Genomic DNA, 19,799 nt, shown 5'->3' with positions numbered 1-19,799 from the left:
TAAATAAACCTTGAAAGGCTGGGAACCAGGTAATGGAGGTCTTTAAATGGTAGTGTTGCAAAACAAAACAAAACAGAATGGTAGTGTTATACTTTGGAGGAAAGGCAAGGGATGTCAATTTGACAGCAATGGGGAGAATGAATCTGAGAGATAAGAAGCAAGGAGACTTAATCAGGAAACTATTACAACTGTCCAGACCAGACGGGACTAGGAAGGAAAAAAGGGAAACTTCAAGCAAACTTGCCCACTTCCTCATATGCGTGAGTGCACTTTCGCTAGTCAAAGAAGAGGAGCTGGAATACTCTTTGCTCCCCTCAGGTTCCCCCCCTTCCTCCATTACTAAATAACTTCTCCTTTGAAGTTCATGCAATTCAGGCCTATCACACAATCAAAATTCTGGTAACTGTTGACTACATTCCTTCTTTTCCTTCCTCAATTAATTCAGTATATGGCTCACAACTTTGCTCTCTTCCCCAACTCCTGCCTTCATATTAAAGTATATCAACATACATATAAACTCTCCCTCAAATACCCTAGAATGCTGGCTTCTCAACCTACTCACTTTCCATGACTTATTTCTCCACCCTACTTCAACCATACACAGGGATGGCCATGTACCCTTGATCTTGTTATCACTCAAAGGCACCACTTCAATGTTCAAGAATTCAGAAATCCCCTTATCTGATGATAATCTATTGGCTTTCCACTTCTCCCCTTTTCTCTCTGCTTTTTCTTAGCAAGCCCTACTTTTTGTCTACATCTTGATCTCCAGTCCCTTGATAATTTAATCTTCTCCCAGGTTATCTCCCTTACACTAGCCACTCTATCTTCTTTCCCCCATCTTGACCCTTTGGTGAACCAGTTCAACTAAACACTGTCCTTTTCTTTTGAATCCCTAGTCCCCTTATCATATTGTTAATTGTGCCCCACCAGGTCTCTGCCTTAGATCACTCCCACCATCTAAGACCTTTACTCTTCCACATGTGCTACTGAATAACAGTGGAGAAAATGACACAACAGTTCTGATTGGGTACACTATATATTTCTGTTAAATAACCTCAACTGGACCCTCTTAACTGCTGCCAGGCAATCCTACTCTATCTTCCTCATCAACCCACTATCCCACTCTCCAGGGGCTCTTCCAAACCTTTTCATCTCTCCTCATACCTTCCATGGCTCCCTATCTCCCCACAATTTTAGCTGAGAACCTTGCCTCATTTTTTTTTTTTTAAGTGAGGTAATTGGGGTTAAGTGACTTGCCCAGGGTCACACAGCCAGTAAGTGTTAAGTGTCCCAGGCCGGATTTGAACTCAGGTACTCCTGACTCCAGGGCTGGTGCTCTATCCACTGCGCCACCTAGCTGCCCCTTGCCTCATTTTTAATAGAAAAATTGAGACCATTTGCTGAGAGGTCCTTCTTCAAGCCTTTTCCTTATTTCATATCATTTAGATGCCTTTTGCCACTATCTACTCTTTACACATCTTACATGAAGAGGTGGTCTTCTTACCAAGTATAACCTGCTCAAGGGATCCCATTCCATGTCTTCTCTGATTACTTCTTCTGCCACCTCCATTCTATCACTTATTTTCAATCTCTCCCTGTCTACTGGCTCCTTCCCTACAAACATGACCATGACTCTGTTCTCAAAAAAAAATCCCTCACTTGATCCTTCCATTCTCTTCAATTATTGGTTCTATCTCTCTTCTGCCCTACTGGGCTGAATGGCTAAATCCAATGGTCTTTTCTCAATCCTCATTCTCCTCAACCTTTCTGCAATTTTTGACTTTGTTGGTCACCCTCTTCTCTCTAGGTTTTCAAGGCTCCACTCTCTCCTCCTACCTATCCCAGTAGATTCTCAAATCTACCAAACCTGCCCTAACCTCTCTGCTGACCTCCAATATAGCCTCTCCTGCTGCCTTTCAAGCATTTACATCTTGATGTCTGTTAGGCATCTTCAACTCAGCATGTTCAAAACTGAACTCATTATTTCCACCCCCCAAAACTTTCCTGCCTCCTTTGTTCCCTATTACTGTAGTGGGCAATACCTTCCTCCCAATCCCTCCGGCTCACAACCTAGGAATGATCCTGTACTGCTCAATCTCTCTCACATCCCAAATCCAAGCTGTTGCCAAGCCCTGTCCATATTTCACCTTTGCAACATCTCTCCAATACCCCCCTTTCCTCCTCTGACACGGACACCAATCTAGGGCAGGCCCTCATCACCTCACACCTGGATTACTGCAGTAGCCTGCTGGTGGGTCGGCCTGCCTCAACTATCTCCCTAAGCCACTAACATGATTTTCGTGAAATGCAGGTCCTATCATGTCACCTCTACTCAATAAATTCCGACGGCTCCCTACTGCCTGATGGAGAAAAATGTTCTGTTTGGCATTCAAAGCCTTTCACTGCCTGCCCTCTCCTACCCTTCCAGTCCTATTACATCTTATTCCACAACACGAGCTCTTCGAACCGGACACTCCATCTCGTTTTGGAGCATTTTCTCTGGCTGTTCCCCATGCCTGGAACGCTCTCCCTTCCCCTCTCTGACTACAGACCTCTCCGGCTTCCTTTAAGTTCCATCTCCTACAAGAAGCCTTCCCCAACCCTTCTGAATTCCAGTGCTTTCCCTCTGTTAACTCTTTCCCATTCATCTGGACTATAACTGGGTTGGTTTATCTTTGTCGGCACGTAGTCGGCCGCACTAGACTGTAAGCTCCTTGAAGGCCGAGGCTGTCTCCGGCCTCCTTCTGTGTCCCCTGCGCTTAGCACAGTGATTGGCACGGCTTCAGAAATGCTTGTTGACTGACTGGCTCTCCCTCTCCGAGGGGCTGGAGGAGGCGAGGCTGGCGATTCGGGGGACCCACGAGGGGAGGTCAGCCGGGGCCGAGGGGCAGCGCCGAGGGCGGGGGAGGCCGGGCCGGCGGCACCCACCTCCCGCAGCAGCGTCACGTCCCCATGCTGGATCTCGTAGACCTGGATGACGCCAGTGCCCCGGGCATAGTTGCCCAATGTCACGAATTTGGCGCTGCAGGGCACCCACTTGCAGTCAAACACCGTGTAGTTGAGGCTCTTCTGGATGTGCGCGATGATCTGAGGCTTCTCGAAAGCAGTCATGGCAGGACCGAAGCAAGCGCCCAACCGCCAACTACCGCTAACCGACCGTCGCTAAGTGGGAAACGAGCCCCGGCTACCCACTCTCTACCAAAGAGACCGTTTGACCCTCCCGCTTGCCGTACTCTGTATCCCGCTTACGGCCCCTCCCCCAGACGACAGAAAAAGTTCATTTAGTTGTCTGAATCAATGCCCTATAATTATTGTGACAGTCCGAAGCTCAAAACGAAAAGCCGCCTAGCTTATTATTTCCATGACTTTCTTCCACTGAGGGTAAAGAGATTTCGTATGGATTGCATCAAAATTTTGGGTGCTGAAGAGATGGCAAGACTTAGGCACAGCGCCGGCCAGCCTGCTAGAGGGCCAAAGGAAGGGGGTGGGGCTATCCAGTGACGTAAGAAAACGAGGTCTTCAACGCGCGCCTGCGCCTTGTCCCATTCCACGTGCTGGAACCGGAAACATCTGGAGTAGCAGTATCTTGTTGTGCAGCATGGAAGGCTTGATGGAAACGCAGAGCGCGGCGGAGGATGGGGACGGCTTCACCAAGATTTCTCGCACGACTGGAAAACGGGGCAAAAAACGGCGGGCGGAAGAGCAGTCGCTGGAGAGCCACGACAGCGGTGGTGGCCAGATGGATGTTGAGGGAGCCCGGCCCCACAAGAAGCCCATTTTTCCTCCTTTGTCCGGGGACGCATTCTTGGTACAGTTTGGGTGGGACGGGACGGGACGGGACGGGACGGGACGGGACGTGGGGCCCAAATCATGGACGGAGCGGGGTGGGGGAGAAAGCTCAGGTTGGTGAGCCGAAGCAGTTTGTTTCCTTTTCAGTTTGAGGCTTTTTTATGCTATGTCTTTGAAAACGTTAGTTTGAGGGAGAGTCCACGGGTTTCTTCAGGTTGCCCATGGGGCCCATGACACAAAGGATGATACGAACCTTTGACGCTTGAAGTGGCAGTGCCCCTGGGTTTCAAAATCTCTTCCCCCCCCCCAACCCAAAACACGATTTACGATTTTATTCGGTGAGGATGTTAATGTTACTGTTGCCAAATTTCTCCACGTTCAGTTACTCCATATGGGGTGGTGACCTACAGTTTAAAAAGCTAGGCTCTAGGTCACTCTCAGGCTGCAAGTGGCAGGGAAAAGGTTGACCTGCGTTGATAGTGGTCAGTAGCTCATTGACCATTGTCCCTAATTTCATAAGGAGATACTTTGTATTGTATTTGTGTTGTAGTTTCTCTCCAGTAGAATGCAAACTGCTAGAGGATAGGGACTGACATTTTAAAATCTTGCAACGTTTAGCTTAGTGCCTTGCACATACATAGAGGTCTTCAGTTGACAGTGTATTTTTGGACCCATCTCTGAAGCCTGTGGTGGAAGCTGCTAGAACTTTGGTAGTTGAAACCTTCAAGAGCCCAGTATAAACTTCATGACCCCCTGCATCAGGAATAGGCTTTAGTTGTCTTATTTATTTACTACATAAAAATGTAATGTTTAGTTTTTATTCCTTAAAGTAGATAAGAAATCGCCTTTCCCTTATTTCTTAATTGTGCATCTTTATTATAGGGTGACAAAGGTGAAGTGAGGAAAATTCCAGTGCCCGCCAACAGATACACCCCATTAAAAGAGAACTGGATGAAAATATTTACACCTGTTGTAGAACACCTGGGACTTCAGATACGATTTAACTTAAAATCAAGGAATGTAGAGATCAGGGTAAGGAAAACATCAACTTTGCCCAAACATTTCTTTTTCTTATACAGGTTGATGCATGATCACTCTTTTCCCAGTTGTTATTCTGTTTAATAACCTTTTACTTATTGCCAAGAATATTTTATCCTATTTATATTCATTTTGCCTTTCTCCATTTTACTATGGTTCTTTGGAGATTGTGATATTCTCTAATTTGTAGCCTTATGGTATCACTAGGAGATATTTTAAAGATGTGATTTGGAGGACCTTGTGTTTTTTTGTAGAATTTCTCTTCATCATTTGCAAAATATGTTTTGGGGGTTTGGTGGTGGTGGTGGTGCTGCTGCTGCTCTTGAGCCTTTGGATTGCTGTTAAAGAGTTTCACAATGAATTGTTGCTTTCTTCATTTTCCCAATGAGCCATCTTTCCATTCAGCAGCAATTCCCTTTGCCTCTTGTGATTTTACCAATAACAACAGTTTTAGTGCTGTTGTGGTTCAGTTCTTTAAGTAGCATCTAGTTAAATGGTCTAAAAACTGATTATTAGGACCCTCTCTATTCCTTCTTCTCCACCCTCATTCGTGACCCTTTGGATATCCCACAGAGCTCTCCATCTGGATCCATTGAAGGGAACTATGGAAAATTAAGGGCTGTTTTTCTTCTTGGTTTTTATCATGGCCAAAGATTTAATTCATTGCCTAGTGGCCAGCTTACTCATGCTCAGCCTTTCCATACTTAATTAGGTTGGTCCTTTCATAACATTTGTCTCATACTTGTAATGAAAGCTTGCTTCAGTTTGGCCACAGCTTATGCTGGTGTAGCCTTCCAGAACCAAGGATCAACCCCAGTGAAACAATTCTGACTTTTGGATATACTTTTAAATATACTTTAAAATATATGGACATACTTTAATGCTTACATACAACATACTTTCAGTATGTAAAATGGAACCATGTTTTTCCTTTCCATTTTCATTGCTAGATTTTTTTCACCTCATTATCTCAGGTTCTTCTGTTCTCTTATACATTGCCACCAGATTAATCTTACTGAAATTACACAGCTTTTATTGTTGTCACTCAGAGATGGTGAAGGAATTGAAAAACAGCATATGAGAAATAGTTGAAAAGAATGGGAATATATTTATCCTAACTTGTATGGCTAAACTCCTTGAGAAAGTCATCTACATTGTGCCACCGCTTCCTTTCCTCTCACTTCTTAACCCCCCAGTCTGTCTTCTAACTTTATTCAACTCAAAATGCTCTCTCCAAAGTTACTAATGTCTCTTTATCACCAAATCTAATGCCCTGTTCTCAATCCTCATCCTTCTTGACCTCTGCAGCCACTGACATTGTTGATTACCTCTTCTGACTGCTGCTTCTCAGTCTTCTTTGCTGGATCTTCAACCAGGTCATGCCTGCTAACTGGATGTCCCACAGGGCTCTCCTAGATAACTCTTCTCCCCTTTCTCTATACTATTTCATGATGTGAAGTGATAGTGATCTCATTAACTTCTGTGGATCCAATTAACTTATTGCTTGTGATTCTCATATCTAGCCCTTACCTCTGCTGACTTCCAGTCTCGAAATTCCAGCTGCCTTTCAGACTCTCCAACTGGGTGTCCAGCATGTACAAAACTGAGCTCGCTAACTTTGCTCCAAAACTTTCTCCCTTCCAAACTTCCCTGTTATTGTCAAGGCTACTACCATCTTCCCAGTCATGCAGGCTTGCAGCCTAGGTGTCTTCCTCTACTCCTTGCCATCACCTCCCATATTGTTTTTTTGTCAAGACCTGTCAATTTTTACCTTTGTATCATCTCTCATATATTTTCCTTTCTCTCCACTGACACTACCATCATACCAGACCCTCACCACTTCACCACACCTGGATTAATGCAGTAGTCTGCTGGTAAGTCTGTCTGTCAGACTCCCTGCTCCAGTGGATGCAGGCTTCCTGTGTATTCCTTGTACAACATTTTCCACCTCTTGGCTGTGGGAATTTTCCCTGGCTGCTCTCCTTCCTCTCCACCTTCTGACATCCCTGGCTTTCTTCAAGTCTGCTAAAATCTCACCTCTTATTGGAAGCCTTTTCCCCATTCCTCTTAATTCTAATGCCTTCCCTTTGTAGGTGATGTACAATTTATCTTTTATGTAACATGTTTCTACATAGTTATCTGTGTGTTATTTCCCTCATTATGAACTTCTTGAGAGCAGGTATTGTCTTTTACCTTTCTTTTTATTCCCAGAGCTTAGTATAGTCCCTGGCACCATAGTGAGTACTTAATAAATGTTTATTGCCTGACTCAATGAAAAGAAAAGATGGGTAGAATTATGTAATATATAGCTCTTCACATATTTGAAGACATTTATCTAGAAGAGAGATTAGAGATTGTATAACTACAGAAGTCAGGAGGAAGACCAATGGGGTTTCAGAAATTATAGCATTAGATTCAGCACTTTGTAAGGGAGAACTTTTTCCATGGGTAGAGATGTTCAAAACTGGAGTATCCTGCCTTGTTAATGTAGTAAACTTCTTGAGCAAAAGCTGGATGATGATCCCAAGGGTGTGGAATGCATTAGGACATCATATTAAATATTCTCTAAGGTTTTTTGAATGATTGAACTCAGAAGCCTTTGCTGAATTTTCTTTATAGTCAGTGGAGAGTAAAACTCAACCCTGCTTTTAGGATTTTTGGTAATCACTTTTCTAACTTTAAAACACTTGCTGTCCACCCATGTGGGTTGATGTACTTACTGTTTTTCTGCTCTTTTCCCTGTCCACTGCTACCTCATGTTTTGCACTTCCTTTGAAGAAATGCCTTCGGGTTTGCAGGATCCAAATTCTACTCATTTTTCAGCATGCATTTCAGATTTCCGCTACTTACATAAAGCTGGCCATTTCAGTTCATATTCCATTTGCAAAATTCCTTTTATTTCCATAATTGCATTTTTCCCACTTCAGTTCTTTCCCCATGCCTTATGATTTGTATTTTATTTGTTGTATGTGTACATAGCAGGAAGTTGGCATGTTTTTAGATGTCACACCTACCTGTGTAGAACAAATATCTAGCCGCTTAGTGAATCTGCAAAAGAATGTAATTTAAACCTTGAAATCACTTTTTTTATCATGGAATTTACATTTAGTCACTTAAATATTGCTTGCTCTTCAAGTGTGTGATTTGATTTAGAGGGTAGGGGAGAAGAGAAGACAGGTTTAACTTGCTTTGTGTGCATGAGGGATGCTCATCTAAAACACTTTGTGCGCTTCCTACTTCCCAGAATCATCCTTCTGTTTATTGATTGTGACTGGGTTATCCTGGGCTTTCTAGGCCTTTCTTTTTATTACATCCACCAGAATAATTTTGTGTGTGAGATCCTGGCTTCCTGTTGTGCTAAGCCCCAGGATTTGGCTGGAGCTCTGCTGCTTTGGCCCATAAGTTGTAACAGCTCTTTCGAATTGCTCCAACAATACTCTCAGAAAGCATAAACTGTCTCCTTCCATTTTATTTCTCCCAAGTATAGTGGTTCTGCTACACTGAGTGGTACATACCTTAGGATATGACCTCTCACCTAGATTTTTAGTAGCTTCATATCATGGTGTGGCTTAACTAATCCTGTTGTGATCAAATATCAAAACTCCTATTCATGATGGTCCATAGATGTGAGGGAAAATAAGAACTGTGGGGCATCTGGGGGAAGGGAGCAGTAGAATGGAAGCTCTCTTAAGGGCAGGGACCATCTCAATTTTGTCTTTGTATGCCCAGGAAAGCAGTAAATGCTTAGAGAGTGTTGCTTAAAGTCTACTGGGGACATCTAGGCAAGCTTTAAATATTCTGAAGTAAAAGTTCATACATTGTGGAAGCTGAAGGAGTTTGTATATGTGGAGTTGATAGTATTTCAAAGAGACTTGCTTACTTTTTTTTTTACTTAGGTTCTTAACAAAATTATGTAAACACTTGATTTTTCAGCCCATTGTTTTGTTTTCTTACAGACTTGTAAAGACACCAAGGATGTAAGTGCTCTGACAAAAGCTGTTGATTTTGTGAAAGCTTTTATTCTTGGATTTCAGGTGGAGGTGAGTGATCTCATTACATCTAAAATGGTGATATAACTGAACCTGAAGGTTTCATGGATTTTGGCATCTCTTGAAAATTGAGTTTCTCTTTGGTTAACTTTATCTGAAATTTGAGCATTTCATATAATTTGATACTTGGAGAAATAACTAATTTACAATTTTTTCACTCTGAGATCTGCATTTTATTTCTTTAGTTCTCTTCCCTATTCCCCAGTATTTTTATATAAAATTAGCTTTTAACTTTTCCTTTAAAATTTTCAGGATGCACTTGCTCTCATTAGGTTAGATGACCTCTTCTTAGAATCTTTTGAAATTACAGATGGTAAGTGCTCTTTTTCTACAGTATTACCTTTATAAACTGGAAAATTTGTTTGATTTCCTTGTATGCTAACATGTTCATACGTATCATGCACCATTTTTGACTTGTCTTTTAGCAGTGAAATAACAATTAGAAATGGTGCTGCAGTAAAGGAGGAGTTTGTTCTTTGCATTTGTTCTTTTTGGTTATATTGTTGCCTAAACCTGGAATGTCACCTTTTTCTTCACTTAAAATCTCTGGCTTTTGAAATCATACTTATCCATTTTTCAAAGTCCAACTCATATACTCAATTTCTTTGGTCCATGAGTTCTCACAGATCATTTGAGTTGCACCAAGTATGAGCTATCTGTCGGCATTTCTTATTCAAGAAGTCATTGCCTCTTCCTTTAAGAAAAGATATCTCTTGCTTTTGAACTCAGAGCACCTTGTCTACACCCTTCTTCTATAGATACTCAATTTCTTGTGTAAATATTTGTGTATCTTACCTTCCTAACTGCGTTGTGAGGAAGTGTTTAATTCTTGGAGGCAGCTGCTATATTTTCCTCTTTATCTTTCATAATAGCACCGTGCCTGTACCTTGTGGACACTTAGTAAATGTTGAATGAATAAAAAGTAAAATATAATTAGATGATGCTTATGCTTGAGATGTGTTGACTCTCTCCCTGACAAACTTTTTTTTTCTTTTTTTAAAATGTAGTAAAGCCTTTAAAAGGAGACCACCTTTCTAGGGCAATAGGAAGAATTGCTGGGAAAGGAGGAAAAACTAAATTTACCATAGAAAATGTGACACGGACACGGATAGTTTTGGCTGATTTGTAAGTATAAAACCTCAGAAGAGAAAATATTTTATAACTTATACTTCTGGTTCAAAAGAAAAAGTTGTTTTAAATTTTTTGTTTTAAATACATTAAGTTGTTCATGGGATATTCCTATTAAAGGCTGGATTGAGATTCCTTCATCAGCCATGAAGGGAATGTATAGAACCATAATTCCTTCTTGTCTTTTTAAAAGTTGAGATTTCAAATAGCATCCACAGAGAATTTGTCAAATAGAGGCTTTAAACATAAAGCATGAGGTTTTGCTCAAGAAAACCCTTTGAAAAATACCTGGAGAACAGCCACCTATCTTCCCAAAGAAGATGAATGGGAGTGCTAAGAGGGAAGCTCAGATTAACCCTAATTAAAGCTAAAGTTGATCTCCCTAGATCAGCATTTCAGTGACAGACAGATGGCATTGAGGTTATATAGTGTAAGGAAACCCCAAAGTCAACACGATGATTGTGAGAGGAGAGTTTGCCACTAAATCTAGAAACTTGTGTGACCTCCGGGGATAGGGCTTAGAGATGTTCTGTTTTTTCCCAAGATGAAAAAATTGTTTTATTGGGGGGGGGGGGGTGTTGAGATGAAACAAAGCCTTAGATATTTTTAGAAAATAATGGATTCATGAAAAAAATCTTATTTAAAAATCACTTAGTTTAGGAACATGCAAGTATATTCTGTATACTTTGGTTACCTTATAAAATTAAATACTTTAGTTGCCATATAAAATTATATTTTGGTATTTGTCACTTTATTTGAGTGGTTTACTCATAATAACTTAACTAATGTAATTTATTTATTTATTTATGTATTTATTTTGCAGGGCAATGGGGGTTAAGTGACTTACCCAGGGTCACACAGCTAGTAAGTGTCAAGTGTCTGAGGCTGGATTTGAACTCAGGTCCTCCTGAATCGAAGACCAGTGCTTTATCCACTGTACCACCTAGCTGCCCCCTGTAATTTATTTTTAAATGTTGGTTAAAATGACTCCAGAAGCTGCTGAATTTAAAGAGGCCAGTTGGGGAGGATTCTTAGAACACAATTCCTGGCACTTGATAAATATTTCTAGTTTAAGTAGACAAAGACTCGGAAGAACAGTGGCTTGTATTTGTATAGCAGTTTATGGATTAGAAAGCTTGTCCCCATATATTATCTCTTCTGATTCTCAAATTAAGTCTACAGAACTTGTTTTCTGAGTTGCTTTTTTTCAGTGGCTACAAATATAGTAGCTATAAAGAGGTGAATGGATATTAATAACAGTGGTTTGATGTGCATGAAGTGGTACAGAGGGCATTAAAAATTATAAACTCAATCATTATCCACATAGAAATCAAGGACCTTCATGGTCATCTAGTCCTGCCCCCTAATATTTTACAGTTTAGGAAAATGAGGCCAAGGGAGTGTCTCACTTAAGATTGCACATGATATACAAAATAAAAAGTAAATAATTAAGTTATTCACATAAGTTATGACAAGCTAGATGGCTCAGTACACAGAGCTCCTAGAGTCTAAGAGTTCTAGGAATCTAGAGTCAGGAGGACCTGAGTTCAAATCCAGCCCCATACATTTATTGGCTGAGTGACTCTGGGCAAATCAGTTAACCCTCTTTGCCTCACTTTCTCACCTTAAAATAGAGGTAATATCTTTTCTAGGGTTGCTTTGTAGTTGAAATGACATATTTTTAGTAGGCACCGAGGAGGAGCAGTCTGAAGCAAAAAGAATCATGAACTCTGTTGTGCCAAGAACGGTTCTGGCCAAATATTTGGTAGCATTCCTGGACCCAAATGCCTGAAGCCTTTAAAATCCTCACTGTAATGCTGGTTTTCTAATCAGTACTACATTGTTTATATTTCTCCCTATGAATTTTGGGTTCTTGAGGTTTACTGCAGCATGAATCTGATTCTCAGTAAAAGCTTTCATTTTCTTATATATTGGTAAGTGAAGATACTTAGATTCTGAACACTTCATAGGATCATAGATTTGAGTTAGAAGAACCCTCAGAGGGCATCCAGTCCAGTGACTTGATTTCACAGATGAGGAAACAAGGTCAGAGAGGTAACATAAGTTCCCAATGTCTCAGAAATAGTAGGTAAAAAGTTCAGGCTCTAAAGCCGGGCTCTCCTTTAAGCCAGTGCTCTTTCTACTCTATTATTGATTTTTAGATCACTTGGTAAAGAATTAACTGAAAAAAGAAAGCATGCTCCAATACAGGAATTACTGAGAAATGGACTTCTGGGAACTTCTCTTTGAGCCCAGATGGTGTGGGTACCTGTGAGCTCCTTAACTTGTCAATATTTCTTAAAGATCTTTCTTTTTTTAGTGGTGAGGATGGTGATGATAAGGGCTAAGCATTAGTTCCTAGGTAGAACAGGGGTCTTAATTGCTAGAGACCTCTAATTTATTTAATTAGCAAACATTACGTTTCTTCCCTGGAACAAAAAAACAGGTTTGAAGTGTACACGGTGGCAGAGGGCTACGTGAATGTAACTGACTTTTTTTTTGGAGTCCATATATAAGGGTCAGAAGCAGCAGATGAATTGTTGATTGCCCAAAGGTTACAACATTACAACTACAGTCTTTTTGTGTATGATAGAAATTAGAAAATATCATTTGGATAATTTGATAGCTTGGGTCTTATTTTTCATTAAGTAGTTTTTTTTAAAAATGCTATTTATATTATAAACATTTTCCCTTATTTTGTCTTTCAGGAAAGTTCACATCCTTGGCTCTTTCCAAAATATTAAAATGGCAAGAACAGCCATCTGCAACCTCATACTTGGTAAATGCCATTAATAGCCTTACTTTGTTGCCATACCAGAAAATCTCTAACTTCATTCTGCAGTGAGAAAAAGACTTAGTAGGAACACAAAGTAAAAACTGGGTCAAGTTTTGGTTGATGGTGGAAAAGAATTTCCCTTTTTGGGGCAACTAAGGGTTCATTTCTCCTTTTCTTGAAGTCTAACTGCCTACTGGCTTTAAGAAATATAGCTCAAGGGGGCAGCTAGGTGGCGCAATGGATAGAACACCAACCTTGGAGTCAGGAGTTCAAATCCAGCCTCAGACACTTGATACTTACTAGTTGTGTGACCCTGGGCAAGTCACTTAACCCCAATTGCCTCATCCGAAAACAAAAGAAATATAGCTTAAATTGGTTTGGGCATATAAATGCTAGTAATTTATTTTTCTTTAAAAAAGTAAAATGACAAGGAGTGAATTGCTAACCAGTTGAGTTTACTGTCATTTACCTGCTTGCCTCCATTTTAACTCTTATACAGAAATCATAAACTGATTTACAAAACACTGTACAAAGTAGTGTACATGCACTCTCTTTGGAACTTCACGACAGCCCTGTGAGATAGGTGTTATGGGGTGTCCGTTTTATATAGATGAGGAAACCCGAGGCTCACAATGACTTGCTAAGGATAAGTCTAGTGCTATTTCCTCTACATCACCTTTCCTTCCTTAAGTAGTTATCAGAAGTGTCAATGATTCTTTGTACCAAAATAATCTCAAACTTGTCTTAAAATATTTGCCTTAGAATTCTCTATTTCTGGCACAGAATGAAACTTTGTATCTTTAAATAGTTATCTTTGGCTAATGGTAAAAGTGTTTAAATACTGTTCTAATAAGGGATTCCTTAAAATTTACCATTTAGGACTGAGTATAGGCCCTGTTTTTTCTAGTTTTGTATTGTATAAAACCTAAATCTCTTTAATCAGTTTTTTCCCCAGTATATTGCTATTATATTCCCGGTATATTTGAAAGTTTCCTTTCAAAGATCATATTTTAGGAAAGTGGCTTATATTGGGACTAATTTGGTACTTAGGGGACAGGTCTCTGGTCAACATTACTAGATTAATAGAAATTTGTAGCTCTTGCCCTTACATAGCTTTTCATGTAAATTTCATGTATGAAGTTTTACTTCTTTTTTTCTTTTCCTCTGTAGGAAGTCCTCCATCCAAGGTCTATGGTAACATTCGGGCTGTGGCTAGCAGAGCAGCAGATCGATTTTAATTTCAAAATAAAGGACTTGCTTTCTGAAGGTGGAGAAGGACTGCATGAGGAGGCAGCAACAGTGTCAAGGAGAAGCAATATTTGTTTTTAAGCCAGAATCCCCTTCTCTATTCTCATTTAGAAACAAAAGAAAAACCATGTTTCTAGTTTTTCTAATACCATAGACTTAAATTTTTTTATTTAAATAATATGAAAGCTATTAATTTATCTTTTTTAGGTGTAATGTACCTATTTACTATATGCTGGAGTAGGTCCACAATTGGGTCTCCAGGCACAGGGCCTGTAGTTAAAAGCTGAGTTCAAATATGGCCTCAGTACATTTATTAGCTATGTGACCTGGGGTAAGTCAATTAACCTGTCTGCTTGTTTCTTCAATTCTAAAATGGAGATTATAATAGTACCTACCTCACAAGGTTGTTGTGAGGATCAGATGAAATATTTGTAAACTGCATTTCCTGGCACATTAGTATGTGCTATTTTAATAAATGCATCTTATACCTCCTCCTCTTTAATTCTGAAGGAAATTGACCTTGCTAGAGAACAGTTCTGATGAGTTCCTTCCTTGGATTGTATAGGAAAGTTTCTGAACCTAAGTGATATTTCCTTAATTCCAAGGATAGGTTATTTATGCTTATATACAGGAAATGGTGACTACTTGTCACTACTTGAATACTTCACTACCTTTTACTATGACCCAAGAGAAATTAATCTGGATACCTGTCCTGTTTGTAAAATAAAGAAAAATCTATCCATCAAAGTTGAGAAAAATGTTTCAGGCATTTTTTGAAATGTTTAATATTACCAATGATGGATGTTCTAACTAAGCAATAAAAAGTAAACACGTTAAGATCCTGTTACTACATCAGCTTTTTAAAGATACATTGAGGCATAAAAAGCTTAACTGAAACTGGAATACATTGAAACATTCAGGCATAAAAATACTATTTTTGTTCATTTTTGTTTTCAATAAGCAAAGGAATTTTGGAAATCATGTAATCTAGATTCCTCTTTACAGATAAAGAAGCCCAGAGAGAAGTAAAATGACATGCTGGAGGTCACAGATCATTGTTGGTATGGTTGGGCCTAGAGATGGTTTTCTTTCCACTAGGCTACATTAATTTAAGAAGGGAGCTTGAGCTTGGAAGATCATTGTGTCATATTCTCTTATGTTTGCTGATAAAAGATAATGAAAGAAATTCACATAACTTTTTCTTAATACCCTACATTGTGTTTTCCCAAGAAAATCTGAGATAAAGAGTACAAGGATTAAAGAGCTGTGAGCTTGAAGGCCAGAAGAATGAGTGAGGGGAAATTTAGCTAGTTTTATGCACATTGTGACACCCAAGTGAAAATAATGCTAAAACTGAAGGCAAAGGAACTGGGCTGTTGTTCTCTGTATATGACCTGAACAAACTCGCTATTTCAGCATCTTTAAAGGAAGGTGTTGGACTTCTAGGATCCCCCTTCCAAGTTCCTTTCAGAAAAGACCACCTGGCTACCTTGGTCTGTTTTCAAACCTGTAGACCTTAGTATGTCTAAGGATAGCTTGCTAGCTAGCCTAGTGTCTATGTTTAAGCATAAAACTTCTATACATTTGGTCACTATTAAAAAAACACTCCTGGTTATATGAATTTTCAGAATTAAATTCTGTACTTCAGAGGTGAATAGCATTTTCCCCCCTCAAAGACAAAAGAACTAGACAGATCCTCAGTGACAAATCTCATTCCTATGTCTTCTCACGCCCCAGTAAAATACATCGACTCCTTTAACATGATTTCTTCTAACTGTAGATTATCAAGAGAGAGAATAGGAAGTACTCTGTTCCTTTAATTAAAATGCTAGAATTTAACTTCTGGCTCCTTAGCTGTGGATCACTCAACAAAGATTACTTTGAACACATGGTAGCAAGTTTCAAATGTTTTATTTTTTTATTCATATAGTATGAAGGTTCCTAAAGATCCCACACAACATGATGTAGCATGCAAAAGAAAAACTAACATTCAACATAAACCATTCCCCCCAACAAACTAAAAAACAAAACAAAACAAAAAATCCCCCAATAAAGAAATGATATTTGCACTATTTTCTATAACGCCAGCCAAGATATGCACAAGCAAGAGAATTAGAAAGCATTTGCTAAAATATCTGTAACAAATACTTATGTACAAAAAATTCACAAAAGACTAGTTCCCCCTTGAAGCAGAGCACATGGCAGTTGACACTGGAACAGATCAAACCACTGGCTGGGATTATAAGCCACGTACTGATCCAGAGGAAGAAAGTTACATGTAGTGGAGATTTTCAGTTTGAACATTAACATTTACCAAAGTTTGGCAACATTATCTTTTTAAATTATGCAAATTATGTAAACAAGAGGTACATTTCAAATCGATCTACATGCAAAACTCCATGTCATGCAAGGACACCAAGCACCTGGATTTCTCTCTCACAGACAGAGCCCATGATGTGCAGCACTCAGTTGAAGGAACAGCTATGGCAGAGAGGTGCTCAATTTAAGAAGGTTCATACAACCTTACTTTTCTATTGCTGATTATAAAACCAGTTAAATAGAAAAACTAGGAAAGACTGTACTGCCCTAAAAGTTTAATAACATTTTTTTTTCCAGCCAATAGTACCATTGCAGAAAGGGAAGGGTAGTTGGTAAAACATGATTCACTACTTTTATGTCACACAAATATAGCAAGTTAGCATCCATTACAAATCATGATTTGGGCAAATCTAGAAATAAATGTCACTCTCTAGGCCTGTTAGAGAGAGAGAGAGATAGTACAAATTTGGATAATGGAAAGTTTCTTCTTTCTATGGCATAGGTTAACAAGATTTTCCCCTTGTATGAAATATACGTGTATAAATATGTGTACATAATACATATACACACGCATTAAATATTAGTTAGACTACCTACAATAGGTTACATTACCTGCATTCTTCTAGTGCAGAAGGGAAACATGATTCCAACATTAAGTTTAATGACAAACATCTCACTACACAATGTATCAAAAGTGAGAATTCTGGATAATTGCATGATATTCTCAAATCCTCATCTTTAAGTAAGCAATGCATCGAGACAAATCTAGCTGTCGTGTATAAAATAACCCATTACGGCTAATAATTTACATTGCTTAGGGAGATTTTAATAAATGCAACTGTTTCCACAGTTACTAAGTAACAGAATGAAGTGGCCACAAGCATTGCACAGTTACTATATGAACACAAGGACTAGTTCTTGGCATTAGCATTGAAATTACATTTTTTCATTCATCAGAAGTGTATTAAAAGCTGCTTAGCAAAGAGACACAGTCCCTGGTAATATATTAACAGGTATAAATAAACTTATAGACTCCTGTGTTACAAAAAAAGTAATTAAGGTAAATAGCAGGAAGTTAACAATGCTTTATCAATCTGTCATGAGACATCTGAATATCACAGGAAAAGGAAAACAGTTGACCTAACACCCAGTTTAAATTTTACAGACTTCTACTATATATATAAAACTGTGTGAAATAAAAGTAAGTATATATCCATATTTCGAACTGTTTATGTTCTGCTTGGCACTTTTGTATTCTAGTTTTGCTTCTGAATCAAGTATATTAAATTAAAGCCAACCTACTACATATAGAAAGCTACATATATCTATATATAAATATTTACATATGTATATATAGATATTTCCTTGTTATAAAAGATGAGGAAAAATAAATTAAAAAGCCAACCCTTCCCTTTCTCCACCACAATGATATGCTCTTTTCCATCTTGCTGTCCTTCAGACTTTAAAGTGCTACACGGAGTTATTGAGAGAATAAGAGTTCAATAACACTTAGTTGGCTTCATGAGGCTCATGTTGGAAAATGTGGCTTCACAGAGAAAAATACTTCCATTTAAATACACAGATAGCGTTGCTGGACGTCTTGAGCAGATCTTCAGAGATGGAGAAGAAAGCAAAAGTGTTGGGCGGTGCTCTAAAGAGAGTCACACGTCTACCACCATCTTTTTGTGGATATCTAGGCCTCCTACGACCTGAAACAAACAGGAACAAATGAAGCTTAACACAAGCTGAGAAATCTCTTTATTAATGCAAAAGCCTTGCCAAGGTTACAATATAAACAAACAAGCTGCTGCCTCAAATCTATTACTTTTAGAAGCTGGAACTTTTCACAAAGTTGTCTTAAGTTACAATTTCTCATGGGTTCTCTCTCTTCCCCCCCCCCCCGCCCCAAGCCAACAGATGATTAATTTTTAATCCACATAAAAACGACATTGAATTATATTTGAAAAGCTAACTTCACAGGCCTTTTTCTTTGTGCTCTGGGAACTTAATAGCTGATGGTAAAACTGAGTTTTAAAAGTTGTTCTGAAAATCCAATACAGCTTCCCTGATTATTCTAGAAGAATAACCTATTAAGAAATGAAATGACAGATGAGTGAAAATTACTGTGTATCATTTTCTTATGGACTTAAATGATAGGATAGCTAATACTACCATTATTTAATAAAACTACTGTCATTTAATGACAGCTAATATATTTAACAAAACAGCCACTAACTGAAAATTACTCTATCATTTTCTTATGAACTTAAATATGCATAAATTCTATTATTTGATAGAATATCAACTATTAGTATTATTTAATAGAACTGCTGCTAATATTTAATAAAACAGCTACTCATTTAACAAAATTACTATTACTATTTAATCATATAGCTATAACTAGTATTTAATAAAATAACTATTTTAATTGTAATAAACATTTCTATAGTTTTGGGTTCCAATTTTTATACCTCCTTCCCTCTCTTCCTTTCCCCCTCCCTGAGGCGGTAAGCAATTCGATATGGGTTATACATGTATAATTATACAAAGTATAAAATAGCTATTATTTAATAAGATACCTAATAGTGCTGTTATCTAATAAGATAGATACAACTTTATTATTTAACAAAATAGTTACTATAATGAATAATGATTTATGTTATCTAAATATAAAATCATCTGCATCCCAAATACAGGCACAGTCCCTGACTTGAACACATTTCCTTTACATGTACCCAGCCACCTGACAAACCAAAACAAGCTGCCCCAGCTTTGTGGCTACGCTCTACCAATGCTCCTGAGAGTTTTCTCTCTTCCCAGACTGCTGCTGCTTGTGGGAGGAAACAAGGGGAAAATAAATCCCTAAAGCTTCCCTAGAGACTTCTTCCTCCCCTCCTTCCCTCTCCAGCCTGTGTCTGGCCCTGGCCTCACCCACACCCTCAATCCTGTGCTGCTTCTCACCCTCAACAACACATGCCTTCACTGGTGGCAAAATGAACCATGCTCCTTGAGCCTGCTTTTTCTTCAGAAGCTTCCTTCAATCCTTTTACAGACAAGACTTTATTAACACCTATACAGCAAACTTTCTCTGCAGTGGCAGTGAGAAAAGGAGAAATGGGATGGGGCTGGAAAGATAATGTTCAAGAACTGGCTGCAGTCTGACTCCTGAGCCTTGTCAGCAACTACTCCCCTTCCCATGCTCTCTGCTATTCAGCCAGTGATCGGCTCTGCTCTTTTTCAGACATGGCAAGACCTTTTATACCTCCATTCTTAGATTGTTCTTCCTGCACAAACACTTTATAACTTCTCAGAAAATATATTCTGTAAGTCTATCCTTATAACTTAGATTTAGAGAATATATACATACATACATATATATTATATAACACTTATTATTTTATGCAGAACTTAAAAATATCTTTGTTGAACAGATGCTTTTTTTTTTTTTT

The 19,799-nt window shown here is 38.8% G+C and overlaps 3 protein-coding genes across 3 annotated transcripts in view; 1 reads left to right on the top strand and 2 right to left on the bottom strand.

Moving 5' to 3' along the window:
• The window catches only part of DNAAF10 (dynein axonemal assembly factor 10), a 38,394-nt gene extending 35,173 nt beyond the window's left edge, over positions 1-3,221 (bottom strand). The window contains exon 1 of the mRNA XM_043989547.1: positions 2,932-3,221. Coding sequence (XP_043845482.1) covers positions 2,932-3,114 — 183 coding nt within the window. The 5' untranslated portion in view covers positions 3,115-3,221. The remainder of the gene's footprint in view (positions 1-2,931) is intronic.
• A 307-nt stretch (positions 3,222-3,528) lies between these two features.
• Positions 3,529-16,176, top strand: PNO1 (partner of NOB1 homolog). The gene is made up of 7 exons (XM_043982669.1): positions 3,529-3,811; positions 4,675-4,824; positions 8,787-8,870; positions 9,132-9,192; positions 9,887-10,004; positions 12,716-12,786; positions 13,954-16,176. Exons 1-7 carry the CDS (start codon positions 3,602-3,604, stop codon positions 14,019-14,021), a joined length of 762 nt encoding a protein of 253 aa, XP_043838604.1. The 5' UTR covers positions 3,529-3,601; the 3' UTR covers positions 14,022-16,176.
• The window catches only part of PPP3R1 (protein phosphatase 3 regulatory subunit B, alpha), a 93,284-nt gene continuing 89,410 nt past the window's right edge, over positions 15,926-19,799 (bottom strand). The window contains exon 6 of the mRNA XM_043982670.1: positions 15,926-18,059. Within this exon, the coding sequence (XP_043838605.1) occupies positions 18,012-18,059 (48 nt within the window). The 3' untranslated portion in view covers positions 15,926-18,011. The remainder of the gene's footprint in view (positions 18,060-19,799) is intronic.

The sequence above is a fragment of the Dromiciops gliroides genome, chromosome 2, assembly GCF_019393635.1.
Source record: "Dromiciops gliroides isolate mDroGli1 chromosome 2, mDroGli1.pri, whole genome shotgun sequence".
NCBI lineage: Eukaryota > Metazoa > Chordata > Mammalia > Microbiotheria > Microbiotheriidae > Dromiciops > Dromiciops gliroides.
The sequence above is the reverse complement of the archived record's forward strand: the minus strand, read 5'-3'. Positions and strand labels throughout refer to the sequence as shown.

Bases quoted from the DNA above. Each gene is read 5' to 3' on its own strand.
- PNO1 (XM_043982669.1), top strand. From the start codon at position 3,602: ATGGAAGGCTTGATGGAAACGCAGAGCGCGGCGGAGGATGGGGACGGC. The intron at 8,871-9,131 runs GTGAGTGATCTC...TAAAATTTTCAG, and splicing joins TTCTTGGATTTCAGGTGGAG to GATGCACTTGCTCTCATTAG. The intron at 10,005-12,715 runs GTAAGTATAAAA...TTTGTCTTTCAG, and splicing joins CGGATAGTTTTGGCTGATTT to GAAAGTTCACATCCTTGGCT.